The following is a 22,183-nucleotide window of genomic DNA, read 5'->3' on the forward strand; positions in this document are numbered from 1 at the left end:
GAGAGGAAAAGTAAGGAGCAAAACACAGGCATTGATTTAGAGCCTCTTCTCCGTATTCAGTAGGAGCACATCGCAGACCCGTCAGAGCAATTTCCCACAGATTAGGAATTGCAGCACAAACCTCCACCACTTTCTTCACATTGAAAAAAATGAAATAAACCACGATTCCTCTCAGGCTGATGCATGCTGTTCAATGAATCATGAAAGAAAAAAAGCCACAACACATTTATTAAGAAGCATCTTAATTGCACTGTCCAGCCAACCTCTAAATTATGAAACATAAGTCTTCTCTCGGTCACAAGGCATTTTTCAAACCCAGACTAGCCTTATCTATCACGGAAACAGATGAACGGCTTTGCAATGCACTGATTTATTAGTATATTAATGCAGCATAGACCAAGAGTACGGATGGTCCAACTTGATCTTAGCGGACAAACAGGAACAATCACAATACTGTGGCGCAGTGCTGTGTCTGTATGTATGTATAGATGCATGTATGCATGCAAGACTGACAAGAAGCAAGTGGTAAAGATACTTATAACAAAGTTATTATTATTATTATTATTATTATTATTATTATTATTATTATTATTACTATTACTATTATATTACTACATAGCCTCTTCCCTTCTCTGCAGCACAGGTATAATAACTTCGGACGGGAAATTACCATAGACTCAGACCATCAAGTTTTCAGACCAGACCATCAACTATTGCTTCATACATAATGCTAAAGGTCCGTGCAACCATCATTAACTTATTTACCAGTCTACTGCAGATGCTCTACTGCAGAGGCTTTGCATTACCCTTGAGCCTGAGGTTGACTCATATTCATATAAGTACACAGGAGGTTCTTGCTCAAATTAAATAACATAAAATTACTCAACATGTGCAGATTGTTAAAAATGCTTTTCAAGAAAAAAATCCCTTTGTAAGATGCGCTAGCTTTCTAACTATCTAGAAAAACATCCAGTGCTACTCTTAGCCATATGTTGACACCACACAAATAAAGTGAAATGATACTTCTAGGCATACTCCTCATGGTCCTTACAATCACCTCATGACTCCAATTAAATCTTCAAAAGATAGAAAATATGACAGCAAGCCCAGACCCCATCCTTCACTGAGCAAGAGTCACAGAGAGAGAGGAAGACTCAGATACTGAAAGACAGAGAGAGAGAAACAAAGGAGGGAGTGAGAGAGAGAGAGAGAGAGAGAGAGAGAGAGAGAGAGAGAGAGAGAAAGGCAGCGGTCCTGTAGCACGCTGCAGATCAAACACGTTTTACAGATTAAACAGGCGGCGAGTCGCGGAGCTGCTCATTTGAAGTGACACATGCCCAGCTTAGGGGCGTCTGCACAGCTGCCCCCCATCCCGTGCTCCCCAGCATGGGAAAGAGAGTACCAATTAGGCCAGACCACTGGAGCTGGGGATGGACCTGAGGATGGAGCTGAGGATGGGGATGGAGTTGGAGATGGGGGCTCTGGGATCCACGGAGACACTCAAAGGGACTGTGGCAATGTGAGGGATCAGTGTCTGGAGCTGTCAAGCATTGCATAGCGGGTGATCAACCTCACAGTGGGCATGTAATGTTAATGCAAACCGAGACTGAGAACGCGTACACACACACTCACACACACACACACACACACACACACACACACACAGACACACACACACACCTTCATGTAAATGAGTCATATTGCAGAGACTTGGAACTGGCTCTTGCTGTGAATAAAAAGACAGACAAATAGCACTAGGCAGCCAAACTGTGATGACGCACAGGAGACACCTCCAGCTCAGATAGAAATGCATCTGTCCCTGTGCTGATGGTCAATAAGAGATCATTAAAGTTTCAACTTGATTTATTAATGAGGACATCTCTCTCTCTATCTCTCTCCCTCCCACTCTATCCATGGCCATGCTGTATCAGCTGTGTGTCTGCACACATCTTCTTGCACTTTTATTAAAACAATAAATCAGGTGGCAACCAATAGTGGCACTGGGGAGAGACTGGCTCCTGGCCGGATAGCAACTCACTCATGCTCACCTGTGCTAATGTGATACAGCCTGTCTGGTATGGAGTCAAAACTACGCCATATAGAAAAGATGAAAAGATATTCACGTTTAATAGAGTTTTACAGCTGTATAAAGCAATTTGTGCTTGTGCACGGAAATGGAGATGTGACGCAGGACGTCCTCTGATTGGCTAGTCAGTAGGCGATGCAATGTGCTGATTGGCTCTTCAGAAACGCTGTCAAGACCGTGCCAAAATTTGTTGATTGGCACTTCAGAAAAGACAACAAAACACCAAAATTCGTGTCTGTAAAAAAGTTTTGTAGCTTTGTAGATCCAGTTTGCACACAAACGATATATGTCGCACTTCTCCCAATTTCTGCCTAATTGTATGTGCAAAGACATAAGTTCCTTTATTGCCTGTAGCTATAAAGCTGTTCCACACACGTTCAAACTAAAGCCCAGTGGACAAATGTTTTTCACATGTGCACAAAATATTTCTGCAGGTAGGCCTTATTTTTGCACACAGACAAATTAATTCCACAGCTACAAAACGGTTCTACAAGTGTAAATCATATCTTCGAAGACAATGTTTTTTCGCACATGCACAAAATATTTCTACAAGTACAAAGTTTCCGTGCACAAGCACAAATTATTTTATACAGCTGCAAAACTCTGCATGTGCTTGTGCATGTGAATATCTTTTCACGGGCACAAAATATTTATGGCGGCGTTTTGATTCCATAGTCTGGGGGTTTGGTCTGTGTGTGATTGTGTATTATGTGTGTGTTTGTTTCCTTGTATGTCCATGTATGTGTGTGTGATGACGAGAGAGCCTTTGGGAAGAGAGGGAACAAATGGTGTTCAGCACATTTCATCTGTTTCTCATGAGCAGCATGCGGGATGGGTACACAGACGCTCACGCATAGGACAAATTACACAGACTCAGGCACACACACACACACACACACACACAAACACATGTGAGCAAAGACAAGTGCACAGCACAGACACATGTACACATTCATATGTGCACACCCCCCCCGGCCACACACACACACACACATGCATCAGAAACAAAAAAAGGCAAACATCCAGGCTAAGAATGATTCACAGCTGGCTGAGGGCTAAAAAGCAAATGCAAGCAGAATGCGTCGCCACTACCTGCAGGCTGTTATGGGAGGAATTTGTAAAATTCCCGACACTTACTGAGATGCATTGTGAATCATCCATTTGGGGGCTCGAATCACAGCCTACCGAGGCATTTCCAAATGACATGATACGCTTCATAGCATCTTCAATCTCACTGTAACAGGAGGCTACCCTGCAGTTCATTCAGCAATCCTGGATCCGAGGTCTGTTCAAGTCAATTTTCTGTTTTATTATTCAATTTCATTAATTTACAGTAAATTGCACCATTAACTGTAGATATGGTCTAAAAGCACTTTACAGAGTCAAGCAACTGAACCAACGAACAAGCACAAAGTGAGTGGCAAGGACAAACTCCTTTTACAGCAAGCAACCTCAAAAGCTGTAGACATCCCATAAATCATCTACCAGTCCCAGATAAACATAATAGCTCAATCTGGAAAACACGGAGGACACTGTGGGTGTGTGTCAGTCTGTCTGTGTGTGCATGTCTGTGTGTGCATGCCTGTGTGTGTGCCTGTGTGTGCATGTCTGTGTGTCTGCAGGTGAGAGAAAAGTGTGAGCTTTGAGATTTGACGATATGAATTAGAGCCGTGAGATTGGGATTAGACAAAGGTGAAACTGCTCAAGGGTAGGTTGTTAATGCTTTAGGCTAGTTAGGCTTATGGCACGGACTGCCATGCCAGACCAGGGCCACGTCAGGGCCAGATCTGGGCCTGACTCGGCCTGTGGTCAGCTGTTCTGTTGGCGTGAGGGATAGAGGGCCAGCTGTGAGAGGTCTGCACAAGCTGCACATGATTTAGAACGTGCCCAAGGAGAGGCCAAGGGCATTAGTCTTTTTTTAGAGGACTAATTAAGACCACAAACCCAGTGACACACTGGGACTCATCCACTGGAAATCAAATGAAACAAAATATCTTATATTGTGTTTTTAGTGTTGAGGAGATGTGTGTTATTTCATTACTTCCAATGACACATTTGCATGCAAAAATGCAACCACCCTCTTATACTCTTAACAGTGAGACCATCTGCTTTGAGTGTTAGAGAGCAAAAAAGAAAGAAAACACACATCATGGTGCACACACAAAAATAAAACACACAGGTCTAATTCCAACGCAGAGATACAGACACACACACACACACACACACACACAATCATACACATTATTCATGCAATTGTGATACTTGCACAGATCCTCCTATACAAACACACATACACACACATTTGCAAATACTCTCTCTTTCTCTCTCTCTGTCTCTCTCTCTTTCTCTCTCTCTCTCTCACACACACACACACACACACACTCTCTCTCTTACTCTCTTAAGCATCGATGCCTGTTGGCTTATGATAGGCCACTGTGCAAGTAGACAGCAGAAGGCCCGGGAGGCTGCCCATCTGCACTGCACCATTGGGCAGTCAGGCGGGCAGAACACTCCACAAACACTCCAGACACAAAGACACCAAACACACAGCACCACAGAGCCAGAGCCAGGACTGGACCCTCAGCCAGAGCCCGAGCTACAGCAGGCTATCTACACACAGAGCAGGAAGAGAGGGCCACAGAAGTCGACGAAGAGGAGGACAGTTGCCAAATAATGATGGACTCTGGACAGGGACCGGTGGACTAGTGCCATATAAGGACCAGATATGCTTGGGAAAGAGAGAGCGAGAGAGTGAGAAAGAGAGAGAGAGAGAGAGAGAGAGAGAGAAATATTGGAAGACATTGCAGAGAGACATCATGCAAAAGAGACAGATAAATAGAGAGTGAAAAACAAAGAGAGCCACAGCACTGTGATGAACCACATATCATTCTATCAACATTCCACTGGCATTCATGAGGCAGCTATTTTCGGTTTTTATTTTAGAGTCAGCGTGATCACTCAAGAAGCTCTGAACGTCTCCATCACATGGCACACCTGCAGCTGACCTGCACACCATCCACCTGCTGCTCCGGCTTTTGCTGTGCTGCCTGCAGTTGGGTACGGGAGGCGAGAACAGCTGATGGTGCCAGAACTTACAGCAGCCAGCGAGTCCCACCAATCACCTGGCTTTCATTCCCACAGAATGAAGAATTGCCTGTACAAATGTTCAGTCAAGAAAAAAATGAAGTATGGCGAATTGCCTGTCAATCAAACACACAAACACACATATCCCTCATCCTCTCTCTCTCTCTCTCTCTCACACACACACACACACATACAGTACATAGGCACACATACACACATACACACATACACAAAAACTCACACACATGAAGATGCAGAGAGAGAATAAGTGAGAGAAAGATGGAGAGAGAGAGAGAGAAAGAGCCCAGAGGTAATAGGCTTGTTTTCACCCCGTTAAGGACATCAAAGGCTCCTTAAAACTAAGACTTAAGCTTTAGACCCTCCTTCCCTTTAAAATCAAGTGATCGTTCCACTGATTATAAACGTGAAGTAGCCTGGTAGCCATCCAAAGATAAGAGCAGAGAACGATGGGGAGAGAGATTTCCTGGCACTGTTTCATGCTCGCTGATTTCATGCTTGGCAAGAACAGAGATAAAGGACGATGCATACAGTACATACAAAGATCCATTCTGTTCATCACTCTCTGGAGCTGTAGGAGAAAGCGTATGGTGCTCATCTGTTACACTTTAAGGGGGAGGGGGTAGGGTGCAGCAGAGAGGAGTGTGTATGTGTATGTATGTGTGTGTGTGTGTGTGTGTGTGTGTGTGTGTGTGTGGTGCTGCTGAAAGATGCTGGGGGACCTTGAGCAAGTAAGGCCATTTTTTTCTCAATTTCCCCAGTAAGACTTTTCAAGTGGCATATGAGAGTCATATCTCATGACCTCACATTGGTCTGTGTATCAAATTCCTTGATTAATAGTATAGCAGCAGAAATAGGAGCCTATACTATGATATTCCATAGCTATCACAACAGGTGTTCAGAGTCAATTCATTGATGTTTAAATGTTTTCAGAATTAGTCTGAATATGGACTGATTCAGCTATTCAGCTATTTAGAAGAGTAAATAACAAACAAAACACAAGTGTGATAACATATGGTAAATCTGATCTGATGCTTTTGATGACATTAATACATAAACTTGCATTTCTTCACACAAATAGGCTACTGCCTATGCATTCTATTGATACACGTCTCCATAAAGCGCGCGCGCAAACAACACATACGCATAGTCTACTTCTCTGCACTTCTCTGCGACAATCCAGCCTACACACGTGCACTTTTAGAGGTCCCTCTATTATAAGGCTTGCGCACTATTAGACTTAAATCCATTGCTCCAACCAAGGGCTACTTCCTGTCAGTGTAATTATAGTCTTCGCAAATGTCACTGCGGCTGACACAAGACATGTCCCGCAGTTTTTCCTGGGGGCTGTCTTTCCTTTTACTAAGCAGACAGATAAACAACCCTTGTATATTCGCCATTCATGTTTTAAAAGCCAGTTACTGAACAAACTGTAGCCTACTTGGCACTGATTTGACTGGAGGGGAATCATTTGCATCTTTAAGTGACCTATTTGTCTCACTCTGAAATGAATTTGCCTGTTGTGTGTGTATGACTAGATCTGGTGACTAGTCATGTACTATCCTGCTATGTTAATGTACTGTAGCTTACCTGTCTATGAGTCAGCAGGACAAATGGGCCAGTTGAATTTATCAGTGTTGAATTATCGGGGTCCTCTAAATACTGTGTATGGCAGACAGCTCCCAAAAAGGTCTCAAATGCATTTCGTAGCCTACCCTAAAGGGCAGTTACCCTGTCTTTCTCCACTAATGCTAACACACTCAAGGGTTTTCAAGAACTTACGAATTAGAGATAACACCATTTTCATAGCCCCTTTAATACTAATGCTAGAATAGTTGCGACATGTTGTGGAATTGACACCGGTAGAAAAACAACTTCAAACTTGCTATTTGCTACCAGCTATTGTCTCGCATAGAAAATTGGTAATTTCTACGTTGGTATGGAAACTAGCTTGCGTGTTATCAACTTAAGTGGACGTTTAGCCTCTCGTCGACAGATTGCCTGGATACAAATAATTATTTCTTACATGGAAACTATTCATTCACACCTTGTCTCCTCGCATCCGCTGGTTGAATTTACCGTGTCCACCACCACGATAGAACGCACAGTTTTCCCCCCAAAGCGGATCATCATCTCATCTATTTTCATATCTTCATTTACTTTCAACACATGCTATTTTCAGCTGGTCCATTACCAGTCTTACAATAAGGATAACTTTCGCACTCAAGTAAGTTACTGAGGTCATGCGCCACGCTGTGGCTAGACCCTATAGAAGCTAAACATGACTCGCCGTTCGGCCACGGTAACAAAAAAGTAAATTAACCACCAATTAAAACAACAATGACAATATTTTAGTTAATCTCAAGACTGAACGTGTATCTTGACAATAGCTTGTATTATTGCCTATAATAAATAACATTTTATATGAATAGGTTGTAACATGCAGTAAACAAATATCACTGAAATTAGCTCAATGTTTTGTCTAACCACCTTCATTTAAATGAATTGAATGAATGTTATTGGTGTTTCTGTAATATGCCATTAATCTCTGGCAAGGGATACGCTGCTAACCAATTGAAACCAAGCTGCAATACAGTTTTTAGACAGCACATGACGTCAGTAAAAAAAATAGCCCAAAAAGCCCCAAACTTCACATTGCAGACCACACACATGCAAAAGTACTGTGCAGGTAGACACAGAAAAGTCCCAAAGACTCCAAACCACACAGATCCATTACAGTAAGTGGTCAAGTCCCCACAATAAGCTCCATCTAACAGTCACACAAACACAAAACCCAACCTAACTATTACCATTAACCATTATCAATTACAGTAACAACATAACTAAAATCAATTCCAAAAATGACAAATCAAATTTGTGAGACAAAAAGCACATTCCCTGCTCTGCCATTCTTTTCCCACTAAGAATAAAACATGACAGAGTTCCAGTTCCCATCAGTGATAACATAACTACAATCCCTGAAATCCCACACCAAGTTTGCAGAACTAAAATCACTGCTCTGCTCTCAACTGTTCTGATTTTTCATTTTCACTGAGTATAGAGTTTGCCTCTGCCCACTGGTTGGTTGACATACCGGTATTTCATGCCTGTCAGCTTGCCCGTGGACTCCTTGAGCGAGATGGGGTGGCGGTGGGAGAAGGAGCCGAAGCTGCGGGCGATGAGTGCCACGGTGCGGAAGCGTGCACGGGCCTTGCTGGTGCCGGTGTTGGGGCTGGTGGCGTTCTGCTTGCTGTGGCCATCCCCATTGCGGGGCGCTTTGAGGCCATGGTCGGTGCAGGCAAAGGACACCTGCATGCCCGCCACGGTTAGCTTCTGTGAGGATAGAGAGAGAGGTGGAGAGTGAGGAGAGACTCCTCACTGCAGGGTTGCTGCTGCTACCGCTGTTGCTGCTGTTCTGCAGTGACTGGAGTTAGAGGGTGACGCGCAGAGGGGAAAGACCTGTGTGAGTGGAGGGAGAGAGAGAGAGAGAGAGAAAGAAAGGAGTGCAGGTTGAAGGTGACTCTTCGTCTTTTTTTTCTCCTCCTCCTTATTCTTGGGCACTTGGTGTCTGGCTCTGAGCAGGAAAAGGGAGTGAGGAGAGTGGGAGTCTCCTGTTCGCTTTCTCTTCCTCAGTGTTTCTCTATCCTCCTCTCTCAATGGCTCTCTCTTCCTGAATTTGAGTCTTTCTCTGTCTCTCACTTAGTCTTTTTTTGGAGTGTGTCGTTCTCGTTCTCTCTCCGGTCTCTAGCGCTGGCACAGCCTCCTGTTCTGTGCCTCTGATCTCTGCAGCAGGATGCTGATGTGGGCTTTTTTCTCTCTGTTATTCTGCCCCAATTCTTCACGTGTTCCTCTCTCTTCCTCTCCCTGTGTCTCTGCACTCGTTTTCCTCCTCCTCCTCTTCCTCCTTTCCCGCTCTCTACCCCTCCGCTCTCTTACCCCTGCAGGGTAGCCCTGCTGTGGCTCTAGGAGCAAGGGTGACGGCGGTGGTGGGGGTCTTTCCTCGTTCCGCCGGTGCGCAGCTGCGGCAGAGATCTCTCGTCAAAAGGGTGATGCGGGAGCCCACGCACTGCACCGCAAGCCCAAATGCCACACTTGTGTTGTGAGACAGGCAGCGTAACAAAATAAAACCCAAACTCACTCGGCTCTGGGAGAGCAAAAGGTGACTCTCTTCCACTCTCTCAGGGTGACTCTTAATCCCGAAACTTCAGGCACGGACAGAGGCAAAAGCCACGAGCAGGTGTCCCGCCACCCAGACGTGTCCCCCAGAAAGGACAGAGCAAAGTGCGCGTTGTCCTCTGTGGGGATTGCTGCCGTTGGAGAGAGCGTCCTCACCAAAGCTATTCCTGTGCCGGGGAGTCTTCAGCGCTCAGTCCAGGGCAGCGGAGAACAGAAGGAACAGCTTGTGTTGTGGCCGTGGTTGCCCGACTGATGTGGCTACCCATGCAGGGCTCTGCTTTTGATGTTGCTAGTTCCAAATGAGAAGAGACAGGCAGAGAGGAGAGCAGGACAAGAGGATGCATGATCCTGATCCCAACCCCCCCTTTTCCAACACCACTACCACTACCACTAACAACGGACCCAACGCCTGGAACCGCAGGGGGAAATAAGGCAAACAAGCAGGGAAGAGAAGAGAAGCAGAGAGCGGAAGAGTGAGTGAGAGAGAGAGAGAGAGAGAGAGAGAGCGGTGCAGGATACTAGCGTGGCAAGTGAAAGAGTGTGCTGGAGAGAATGATTGTTTGAAGGAGAGGGAGTGAAAAAGGGAGGAGGGAGGGAGGGAGGGAGAGAGAGAGAATGTAAAAAGAATGACAGGGAGAGAGAGAGAAAGAGAGAGAGAGAGAGGTTGCAGACTGACTCAGATAACTGCAGTTAACTGCAGATAACCAGCAGCTTAGAAAGGAAAAGAAGAATCTGCATCACTGTGAGTGTGTGTGTGTGTGTGTGTGTGTGTGTGTGTGTGTGTGTGTGTGTGTGTATGTGTGTGTGTGTGGTAAGGCTGAGAATGACAGATTGAAATATCTTTCTCTTCTTGACTGCCTTTAATCTCCATTAATGTGTTTTTTGTTTTTGTTTTAAGAGTTGTGAATGATTTTGTGTGTGTGTGTGTGTGTGTGTGTGTGTGTGTGTGTGTGTGTGTGTGTGTGTGTAACATTGCTAACATTGTTTTTTTTTTTTTTTTTTAAACGGCGACGAAATTGTGAATTTCCAGAGCACACTTGGCAATCGACTCCTACGGACTTTCCCCTAAAGATGGCAGCAAAGATGGCAACATTTCCGGAAAGGTACTGGCTTGATGAAATTCATTCTGGACTCTCTATCCGACCACATAAAGACCTCGGGATACTTCGGTTTGGCTTTAGGGACCCTCTACTCACTACCACGTAAGTGCAATGTTGTTTGGAACTGTAGAAGAGGTATAAAAATAGCATTTTGTAGCGGCGAAATAATATGCCCTTCTCACTTCCACGCTAACGAGCTTTGACTACTAAAAACGGTAACATCGAACTTTCTCAAAACACATCCGAATGACATGATTTGGATGTCAACTCAACGTATGTACTCGCAATCATCCGTAAATTGATCTAAAGTGCATTTTACTCCGGATAATTCCTTTAAGCTATAAGCAACTTTCACGCCCCAGCTCCTCACATCATGGTAAATAAATAAATAAATACTTCTTTCCTGTGTGTGTGTGTGTGTGTGTGTGTGTGTGTGTGTGTGTGTGTGAGTGTGTAAGTGTGAGCGTGTGTGTGTGTGTGTGTGTGTGTGTGTGTGTGTGTGTGTGTGTGTGTGTGTGTGTGAGCTCAGTGTGAGCTCCGCTGCTTTGACAGGTATTAAATGTCCCTCATTAAGCATGATCCACTGCTCCTCCACTGCCATTCATCCTGCTCGTGCCACCACCACGCACAGGGAGACCGGACCACTCGAGACAGAGCATCCCGCAGCACAGGGAGACCGGACCACTCGAGACAGAGCATCCCGCAGCACAGGGAGACCAGACCACTCGAGACAGAGCATCCCGCAGTTCTCCACTCTCCATCAACTGTCTGTCACTAATGGATACATTGGTACCATGAGGGCTGGTCTCGGGTCAGTCTGAATGCCTGGTTTTTGATGGCTGAAGTTGAAGGCACTGAGAGAGCAGGTCACTTGTCAAAAGCCAAGAGCACTGACTTTCAATACCCCTTTATAGGAACATTGATCTTAGAACGCAATTAAAGAGCTGACAGTCAAATCACTAACAGTTAATGCTACAAATGGCCTAAGCCTTGATTTATAAAAGAATGTATAGGTTCACAGTATAAGAAAGAAATCAAAAAAGGAAAGGATGGGAAATGAGAGACAGTAAGGAAAGAAGCAAAAAATGAACATGAAATACAAAATGGCCCCTTTTTGACAAGCCTTGTCCCAGTCCCATTGTGTCAATGCCTGAGCACGTCTCCTGTGTTGGGATGGCCCTGGTCCTCCGACAGCCATGCATATCTCCACCCCCACATACATGCGGCGTGATGAAGTGAGATTATCTGGTTCATTGAGTGTTGCGCAGCCTTCGGCTAAGGCAGTCTTATTTATATCTCCCTGAAGAAGTGCCTTTCCACAGAATAAACGCCTTTGTTTACTTGTCTGTGTGTGCGTGCTGTCAGTCATGAATGCACGACACATCCGCTCGTATCAAAGGAACAGATGGGTTCATTGTTTGGAATCAATTGTCAACATGGTCATGTGATGTGGTTGTCATACAAAGTGGTGACCCATGGCATTTCTTTTGCTTATATAAGTCACGTAATGTGTTTAGGATGGTACATTTATTCTGAGGTGACTAGTAGATTAGTAGTAACAGTATATTGTATCTTGGAGGGACATTAACTTTTAATGTCACAGTCACTTAGACTTAGAAAATACATATGATAATAATGTCTATATGATGTGCAATTCCTTTTATACTCAATGGATCATCAGTCATCATTTCACCATTCACTCACCATCCAAACATGGAGGCCAATGCTGACCCTAACCCAAAGAAGTTCCTGGTGTCCTTCCAGCACGTTCCTATGTTCCTGAAAGAAAAGCAGGTTGCCTGTCTGTCATCTGCTTCGACTGAACTCTGATCTATTAATCACAAGCACCTCTCCAATGGCTGCCTGTCTCATTCAAAAAGTATGTCATTCAAATGAGTCAATCTAAACCTGTCACACTTTGGGAAATCCCAGATGGCCAGCTATCCCCTGAAGCAAAGAACGTTCCATCAATTTCCAGCCCTTCCGTCGAAAACACACACGCACCCATAATACAAAGACACACAACCCAAGATGTGTGGCGAACTTCTTTGAGGGCAATCAAATATTATCTTTTAACAATGTTCTTATCTATATGAGTGAGTGTCCTGCTTTGAGAAATTCTAAACCTGACCTAAAAAAAAGACCACATGTTTTTTTTCCTGATCTGAAGGCCCTAAGCCCTTCCCCAGACCATTAGAGAAAGCTATCAGAGCAAATGCCTTTGAGGGAGAAGTCTGCATAATGTGCTCACTGACTGTTAGAAATGGCGGTTAAAAAGCAGGCAAAACCAAATCAGCCCGGCTATTTATTCCTCTTCCTATTCTCTTGCCATATCCCCTTTCTTCACCACACAAAAAGACACTACTGAAGATGTCACTCTCCTCTCCTCTCACACATCCTAGCTCACAGCAGCTTCGTATGCTTCACTAACACTGATTTTTATGAGAAGGCATGACGCATTTGATATAGAGGGGAGAGGCCACCAAATCCCCAATCCCCACAGGGCTGTCACCAGATCCGTGCTAACATGCCCATGTGCCCCGTATCGAATTGGCTCCTAAATGCCCCTGGAAAATAATCCCTAGTGTTTGGGATTAGCCTACGAGGAAGAGGAGGAAGCTATTACTATTCAGCCAGCATAGCAGAGACTGCTTTTAATAATTTCTAGTATGTGTGTGTGTGGACATAGATAGATAGATAGATAGATAGATACTTTATTGATCCCCAAGGGGAAATTCAAGGTCTCAGTAGCATACAGACATCACACACAACATGCACTTACAGCAGAAATGGTAAATATAAGTATAAACATATAACAAAACTCCACTGTACAATAGTCGTTGGACAGTAGAAGACAAGATAAACTAACAAAACTAAATACTAAATATACTATATAAATTAAATAAAAAATCCACAGTCTGCTTGAGGGTGATCAAGCATGAGACGCTTGCAGTGACAGGGCCTGGACTGGCCTGTAGTTCTGTGTGCATGGTAAGGTGCTCAAGAGAGTGAATGTCATGGTGAAGGTGCAAAAAGTAGTCCAACAGTAGTCATGTAGTTCAGTGTGCATGGTAAGGTGCTCAAGAGAGTGAGTGTCATGGTAAAGGTGCAAAAAGTAGTCCAACAGTAGTCCAATGGTGCAATAATAAGGTCTAGAGACCAGCATAAATAATATGGACAGATAAGAGAGTAAAGTATAATGTAGACAAGGTAATATAAAAAAACTATGTCAGTGCAAGGATAGGTTGAGGTAATAGGGTTACAGACATTCAGTATTGTAGCAGAAGCCATTGGCCATGTGTGCTAATATAGCATGAAAAACAGTGTAGCAGTAAAACAGTAGTAAAAACATTAGGCTGTGGACAGTAGTAAAACAGTAGTAAAACAGTAGTGGGCAGTCAGTACTCAAACATGGAGAGGGTGGAGAGGCAGACAGACTATGCAGAGAAGTCTATCTCTCCTCTTCCCTATAGTGAAGCATTGAACAGTTCAATGGCCCCAGGGACATGGTCTTTACATGGGAACCTGATGTTCATTGCTATGATTCAGTGCCTTGCTGCTGCTCAATTTTGTGAGACTTCAGCTGCAGAGGCTGTTATATTTATTCATATACGTGTTATATTAACTGCATGCTTCATATTCATTAAGGTTGTGCTTCAGATTGCTTTCATCACCGTGTAATTCTGATATAAATGCAATGTAATGAAGGGAAGGCTTCAAAGCCATAGCACTCTCTGTTCTTAGAACAACAGTAGTACATATGCAGAGAAGGGGCCATTTGTTTTGTGCCTAGTTTTGTATTTAATATATGGAGCGAACCTCCTCATATGCAAAACGCGTTGTTCGCTCTGAATGAAATAGAGTAAAGTCAAAAGTGTGCGGTAGTGTTCTTATTATTGCCATTTACAGTTTTTTTTTTTTCCAATTTCTAACACACTAAAATGACAGGGCAAAACTTATTCTCAAGTCTCCAAAAGGCTAAACACATTTTCTGCTTTACACACATTTTGCAATTAAAAATGCCACTGAATTCACTGAACACGGATCTCTGCATAAGACACAACAGTCTGACATAAAGTCACATGTTTGCCATTTCAAAACACTGCCATTCAAAATGACACTATATGAGCTAATTGGCCTATGTGCATACGTTGCACAAAAAAAAAAAAAATTCAACAGCATGTGTGTGTATCTGCAAATGTTTCTGTGCATGTGAACAATCTGAAGAATTTTCTATTTTAGTATTATGGCAAAGCATACTAAAGATGAGTGTGCTTTTGATTATGCCCAACAGCGTGTAGTTGGCTAGACAAAAATCTGGTAATATGAATGAAGTGTGTGCCATGTGGTACAAACGTTTGATTTTGATAATGCTATATGTAGTTTTGGTTGCAGTGCTTAATTTTGCAGGATATATGAGGTATTTTGCTGTTTTGGTGTGTGGTTTTGTGAATTGTGTGTGAATTTTGATAAAAACCAGCTTAGTTTGCAAATTGTGTTTTAGCAATTGGAAAAAAACTGTGAGTTTGTTCCTGCAATCTAACTGCACCTAACCAGGCTGCGCATGGACGCTGGGTTGATTTGGAATGTATGTAGAGGTTGTCATAAAATTGAGATTAGGCCTAATTATACATATCAATATACTCTGGCAAAGCTTATTACAGTTTTTTTCAGTCGCTAACAAGCGTTTGTCCAACCAGTTGTCACATTGTCAAAACTCTAAATACAATTAGCACAGCATCGGTCTTCACACCATTCACACATTTCATGTCGTTTGCACACGATATGCAGTCAGTGAACACATTTCCACAATGCTTACATTTTCTTAACAGACAAGCTATACCTCCCAACAAAATTATGGATTGTTTTTGCAGTATTTACTAATGTTAACACACAACATCCCACAATAGTAAAAACAATATTCCAAACCTTAGATACAGTATAAAAACCTCTGCTTCTGCAATGATATCAGTTCAAAAACAATATATCTCAGCTGATAATAAACAAACAATTCAATAATTTACACACAACTGATTTATGTTGGGTAAATTGGGCAAACCACAGCTGATTCCAGTCTGGCTTAGACAAACACCTGTAATGTCTGGACAAGGAAGAATAAGTTCAAGGGGCCCAGGGAGAAGAGCAGGCCCAGTAAGAGATGCAGTGAGAGGTGCAGGAGCAGTGAGAGGAGCAGGGCCAGGGAGAAGAGCAGGCCCAAGGCGAGGGCAAGGTAACGGTGTAAGAATGCGTGGTGGTGGCATTCCATTTGGCTGCAAGAACTGTTGTCAGTGATGAAATTTGTGCCACTATCATTGACCATGTAATCAATGCGATGTTGATGAAAACATGTGGCCTACTGTAACCCTGAAGATCGCAGAGATTAGATACAGTAATTTTGTGCTTTTTTTAGCTCCCCCTTTTTATCTGGGCTTTTTGCTGTTGTTTTTTTGTTCAGAATGCTTGTGTGTTTCATAGATATTTTGTTCAATGTAAGTATTGCAATACTGCAAAACTGTTTCTGTTCTATCATACTGTAAACAGTATTTCTACTGTAGTAAACAGTAAAGGGGAAAAAACTGATTTGCTTTTTACTGGAATGCTTTTGAATGTGAACATAACATGTGGACATACAGTTCCCTACCATGACATTTAGTGTAAAAATTGCATGCAAATACCTGTAAAATTCCCAACCAAGACATTTAGTTTAAAAATTGCATGCAAATACCTGTAAAACTGAAACATAGAAGTTGATGCAGTTTTTGTAATGTCAACAATAGCCAGTATTTTGAAACCTGTTGTACTTTGATTGACTGCATGTACCTTGTGAAGTGAAAACAAGTGTTATTCTTTGACAGAATCATTTAATTTTGAGTCAGATTTCCAGTGTTTTGGTAAAGTTAGTGTGTGCAGAGAAAGATGTGTTAGTAGTATATTTAACAAAATGTGTTTTTGAGAAGAAAATTATCCATTTGGCCAGTTGTGTTTTGTAGGTGTGAGTCTGTGTTAAGAGTTTAGAAAAAGTATCTGAAGTATGGGTAAGCGCTTGTTAGCGATTGAAAAAAACTGTAGTTTGTGTTATAAGGCTTGTTACTGTAATATTCAGCACTGTGACATTAGCAATGTACAACCAAAGTGCTAACAAACTGTTCACAAATGAAAGGGCATTCAAGGTCATCAACAAAGTGGTTAAGGGCTGTTTCATACATGCAAGCTACATAGATGCAAGTACATTAAGCTATGCAAGGGAGGGTTTGGCGTAACAAATTCGTAACAAACGTGTTGTCCACATTTTTCTAAGGTGTGACGAGTACATGGTGTCCTCGTCAGCTTGAGGCGTCCTCGTCAGCTTGGCCTGCTCATCTGCACCTCTAATTGATTATTTGATTGTCAGGACACCTGGTGTCTAGAGTGTCTTTAAAAGGCACCCTGATGCATTGTGGGTTAGAGAGCGGGCGTAACTTTATCATTATCTAACACATTATCATATTTTTATTATATAATATTAGCATATTTCTTGAATTTCCCCTTGGGGATCAATAAAGTACAGCGGGGAAAATAAGTGTTGAACACGTCAACATTTTTTTCAGTAAGTAAACTTCCAGAGAGGCTATTCCCATGAAATTTTCACCGACATTAGTATTAATTTAGGTAATCCACACATATATAAAAATCCAAACATTAATGTCTAAAAGTAGAGTTATGAGTAAAAACGTGGAATGGCACATGGAAAAGGTATTGAACACGCTAAGAAAAATCAGTACACAAAGGCCAGGAATGGCAAGGAACAAACTGGAATCTATAAGTATTTAAGAGAAATTATCCCTCCTATCTGTGCAAATTGATATAAACTAGGTTAGTACATACTGGTGGGCTATAAAAAGGTTTTTTGTTACCAAGGTGTCACACAAGAAACATTTTATAATGGGTAAAAAGCAAAGAGCCCTCCCAAGACCTTTGCAACCTTATTGTTGCAAAACATATCAATGGAACTGGTTACAGATGCACTTCAAAACTTCTGAATCATCCAGCAAGCAGTATTGGAGCCATTATCTGCAAGTGGAAGGAACATCATTGCATCAACAACTGGCCATGCACAGGATCTCCTTGCAAGATTTCTGACCAGGAAGTCAGAAGGATAGTCAGAAGAGTAGCCCAAGATCCAAGGACCACTCAGAGAAAGCTCCAGGAAGATTTGGAGGCAGCAGGTACAATTGTTACAGAGAAAATCATAGGTAATGCACTCTACAGCCATGGCCTCTATGCATGGTCATCCCGCATGACTCTATTGCTGAAGAAAATGTCAAACCTCGTTGAAAGTTTGCTACACAACATTTGGACAAGCCTATGAAATACTGAGAGAATGTATTCTGGTCTGGTGAGAGCAAAATTGAACTTTTCGGATGTCATACTACACACCATATTTGGAGGAGAAATGGCGCTGTGCACCCTAAAAATACCATACCAAAATGAGGTTTGGAGGTGGTGGCATCATGGTGTGGGCTGTTTGTCATCTCATGGTACTAGCATACTTTATACAGTTGAAGGAACGATGAATGGAGTCATTTTGTTCCAGGAGAATCTTTACATCCACCAGGATGATGAGGATGAGACATGGCTAGACCTTCCAGCAGGACAATGATCCAAACCATTCAGCAAAGGAAACTCTCAATTGGTTTCAGAGAAAGGAAATCAAGGCCCTGACTTCAATCCAATTGAACAGTTTTGGAAGTTAACTAAAGATCAGGATTCACAAGAGGGACCACTGGAATCTTCAATATTAAAGGACTATCTGTTTAAAAGAATGGGCCAAAATCACACCAGAATACTGTGACTTATTAGTTTTCGTCATACAGGAAATGCCTTGAAGCTGTCATTACGAATAAAGGCTTTTCCACAAGTTTTTAAAGAAATTTCAGCAGGCGTGTTCAATACTTTTTTCCTGTGTCATTCCACTTTATTACACATAACTCTACCTATGGACTTTAATGTTTGGATTTTTTTTATATGGGTGGATTATCTAAGTTAATTGTAATATCTGGTAGAAATTTCATGCAAATTAGCCTGACGTTGTCATACTCAAATTCTAGTCAGAATATGAGTCTGATACTGCTCCACACTGCTAATTACATCCTTGGGATGTAATTATGGGGTGTGTTTCAACCGATACAGGGGGGGAATGCCTCTGCACTCAATTGGATAGACCTAACCAATCAGAGCAACAAAATAGCTTACCGTGAGGTGTAGGAAGAAAACACAAGAACCATCCTTCTGCTCCTATATCCCCTCCGTTTTTAAAAATAATTCTGTTGTGATATGCTACAAACATGTTAAACAGCTGGGAAAGGCTGTCGCAAATCCCTCGAACAGGTGGTCAATCAAAGATTTCAAACGAACGAGTGAACATGTCGCAATGCAACAGTGCTGTTTTCCCTTGATGAAAGTGAAACCACCAGTTTTCCCACATCTCAACTTTGGCCAAAGTTTTCAGAAATAATCGTTTTCAGTGATACAAACTCATTAAATAATATGAATTTTCCATATGGGGTCTTAAAAGCCATGTATCCTTCTAGCCACAGCGTTTTTGTTTCAAACATAAGCCTAATCTAAGCGTGCACAGATGACGTGATAGACCAGGCGCTGTTGCTCACCTGTCCATCATCGTAAAGCCTGATTTGATTGGTCCGCCCGATTTAGGGCTAGCATACTTCCACCACAATGGAGCAATGCCAGACCGAACTTCCCGTGGGGTGGGACTAAGTTCAGAATGGCACCCAGGCTATGCAAATAGCCTCATTGGAAATATACTTACTGAAAAAAATGTTGACGTGTATACTTATAATTTATATACTGTAATACTTATTTTCCCCGCTGTATCTATCTATCTATCTATCTATCTATCTATCTATCTATCTATCTATCTATCTATCTTATCAACATAAACTTGTAAATTATGAGGGGGCTCTTCAATTTGTGCATGTGCCTTACAGCTGCATACTTTGCATAGACTAATGGTCCTAAATGACTAGAAGTTTGCATTTACAAAATATATTACAACTCAGGTTTGACATTGCAATGACTTTAAACGGACCAACCTCAACCAGTGCTACATAGTTTTATTGTTTCTGGACAAGTTAATGAGATGATCTCATCTGATGATCCGCTCATTACTGTATATTTCCATCATATTACTCTCTGGACCATCTCTGCAAATTCTCAACCCACCACCCTCTCAACCACAGCCTCTTCTGAAGATGTTAACTATTCATATCATTCCTGTGAGTGTTTCCGAGAGTCTGTAATCATGTGCCCTTTTTATGAATACTTGAAACTAACCTAATTGACGAGGACTGGGCCCACGGATGCCAAGTCCATTTGGCAGCGTTTGGATTAATGTGTAAATGTTGGAGTCCAGATGGGCTCTGCTGCGCCTGGTATCCACAGTGCTAATCATCCATCATCATGTGGGCAATGCTCTCTGCGCAATTAGCTACAAAGGAGGGACGTGTCCCCTGATGTCTCCGCTGGACATTTGCCTTTAACGTTTCTAGTGCGGTTGGAGTATGTGTGTGTGTGTGTGTGTGTGTGTGTGTGTGTGTGTGTGTGTGTGTGTGTGTGTGTGTGTGTGTGTGTGTATGTAGGGGATGGAGTACATGACTAAAGGGGATCCGGGGACACGTCTGTCCTCCCAGCCTCCCTTTGATCAGTACATGTTGGACCGAGCAAATTATACACCAGAGAGACATCGCTGAGCACCAATCCAGCAACATCCCCATCCAATTTGTTTTATTGACCCCGCAATTTAATTGGATGCTGTACCGCTAATGAAATGGCCATTTGAGTTAAGACAAGGGAATCCAATAGCCCATGCAGTGCACCTGTGCACCCGTGACCTGCGTCTGTCTGTCAGTCTGTCAGTCTACAGCAGCAGCATATAAAGATATCTGGATATTAATGGGTCATTACAAAGTCTGATTTTATGTGTGTGCCCCGGCGACATCAAAAATGCATGAGTTGGATTTACACAAAGGAGGTGGCATTAGTTAGCTTCCAGTTATTTTTCTACATGCATTATTTAGATATGTTATAAAAACACAAATTACACGATAAATGTAATGAGACGGTTTTGTTCGTTTGTCTGACACACACATAATCCCACATGTGTGTGTGTGTGTGTGTGTGTGTGTGTGTGAGAGAGAGAGAGAGAGAGAGAGAGAGAGAGAGAGAAGGGAGACTCTCTGTGTTTGTGTGCGTGTGTGTGTGTGTGTGTGTGTGTGTGTGTGTGTGTGTGTGTGTGTGTGTGCATGTATGTGTATGTATGTGTGTGTGAGTGACATTGAGAGGCAGAGGTAAGCAAGGACAGAGAGCACGTTGCCTCAAGTGTCACCCTGAGCTCCCATGAATGAATCTGTTTGTACTTGTAAAATCATGGCGGCGCAGTGTAGTGGCGGCAGCCTCCCAGACAGCCGGCAGCAGCTCAGAGTGTTCAGACAGGCCGGTAACATGAGCAGCCCGCCAGCCATCAACTATTTACACCCGCACCTGCTGTAGAAGGCTCAGTTGCCATAATGAGTTCCCCTACTTTATAAATGATACAGATACACACTCCTATGAGGTGCCGGGGGGGCGGGGGGGGGGGGGGGGGTGGAGGAAAGAGAGAGAGTGTGTGTGTGTGGAGGAGATATGGGCTGTCTGGATTGTGTGACTGAGTTGGATTTGTTTCTCCAGGCAAGCTTGGAGACACTGTGAGATGATGGGCGCAGATCAAATGCCGCCTTCAAGGAAGAAAATAAAAAACACCAACAGCAATAAAAAAAGGCCTGCCTGCCAGCCTACAATTTGGAGAACATTATTTGCATGCTTTTCTTTCACGATGGTTTAAAACATTATGTGGTTCGTGCTATGCATTGAGAATAACTTCTAATCAGCTACAATTACATGTCAGCAGGCTCACATGCACACATGCTGGCAATTTAATGAAGCGCGGTCACCGTGTGTGGCTAATTATGCATGTTCCCAGCACACAGGAGACTAACACAGCACACAGCCACCTGTTATATGGATTTCAATGCAAAACGCAAAATATCACACTTTGAAGTTTGTTCATAAACTGATTTGAAAGATTTCCAGGTAGTGAGAAAACTAGAATAGCTTGACGCCAATTTCTGAGTTCATGGTGAAAAATAAGCCGAGATCAAGGAAACTAAGACCTAAAGAAGTTCCTTTCTTGTTTCTTAAAGGAGAATGTGCTAAAAATCTTGTTTGACTTGAAAATGAAAATGACTTAAGGATGGAAAGGCTGGGTTGGTGGTGATGGTGGAGTGGGGTTGGTGGTTGAGAACATGAGGCTGAAGGAGGAGAAAAGACACTTCACTGAGGCCAATGGCGCAAAACAAACAGTTCAGCATCCACAGCCTTAAATTGCAGATATAGCACTCTGAACTTACTGGCAAAACAAATAAAAGCTAGTAAGTGTATAGTGCTGGCTTACATTCACACACTACACTAGTGAATGAGTTGTCTGGGACTTAAGTAACAGCAGGCGTTTGAGAGTGTTACTTCACACACCTTAAACTAGAGGCCACTTTTAGTTACTATGGAAACACAATTAAGACAGCCAATGCCTTGTGTCTGATGATAGCCGATGTACCTTAACTTTAATCTCAACACAAATAGCTTATTAATTGCAAAGATCTGTCATACCCATTACACAAAACACAAT

At 42.7% G+C, this 22,183-nt stretch overlaps 1 protein-coding gene across 1 annotated transcript in view; it reads right to left on the reverse strand.

Moving 5' to 3' along the window:
• Positions 1-9,873, reverse strand: part of kcnab1b (potassium voltage-gated channel subfamily A regulatory beta subunit 1b) — a 31,195-nt gene extending 21,322 nt beyond the window's left edge. The window contains exon 1 of the mRNA XM_042108808.1: positions 8,283-9,873. Within this exon, the coding sequence (XP_041964742.1) occupies positions 8,283-8,503 (221 nt within the window). The 5' untranslated portion in view covers positions 8,504-9,873. The remainder of the gene's footprint in view (positions 1-8,282) is intronic.
• Positions 9,874-22,183: the final 12,310 nt, after the last annotated feature.

This window comes from Alosa sapidissima, chromosome 1 (genome assembly GCF_018492685.1).
Source record: "Alosa sapidissima isolate fAloSap1 chromosome 1, fAloSap1.pri, whole genome shotgun sequence".
Taxonomy (NCBI): Eukaryota; Metazoa; Chordata; class Actinopteri; order Clupeiformes; family Clupeidae; genus Alosa; species Alosa sapidissima.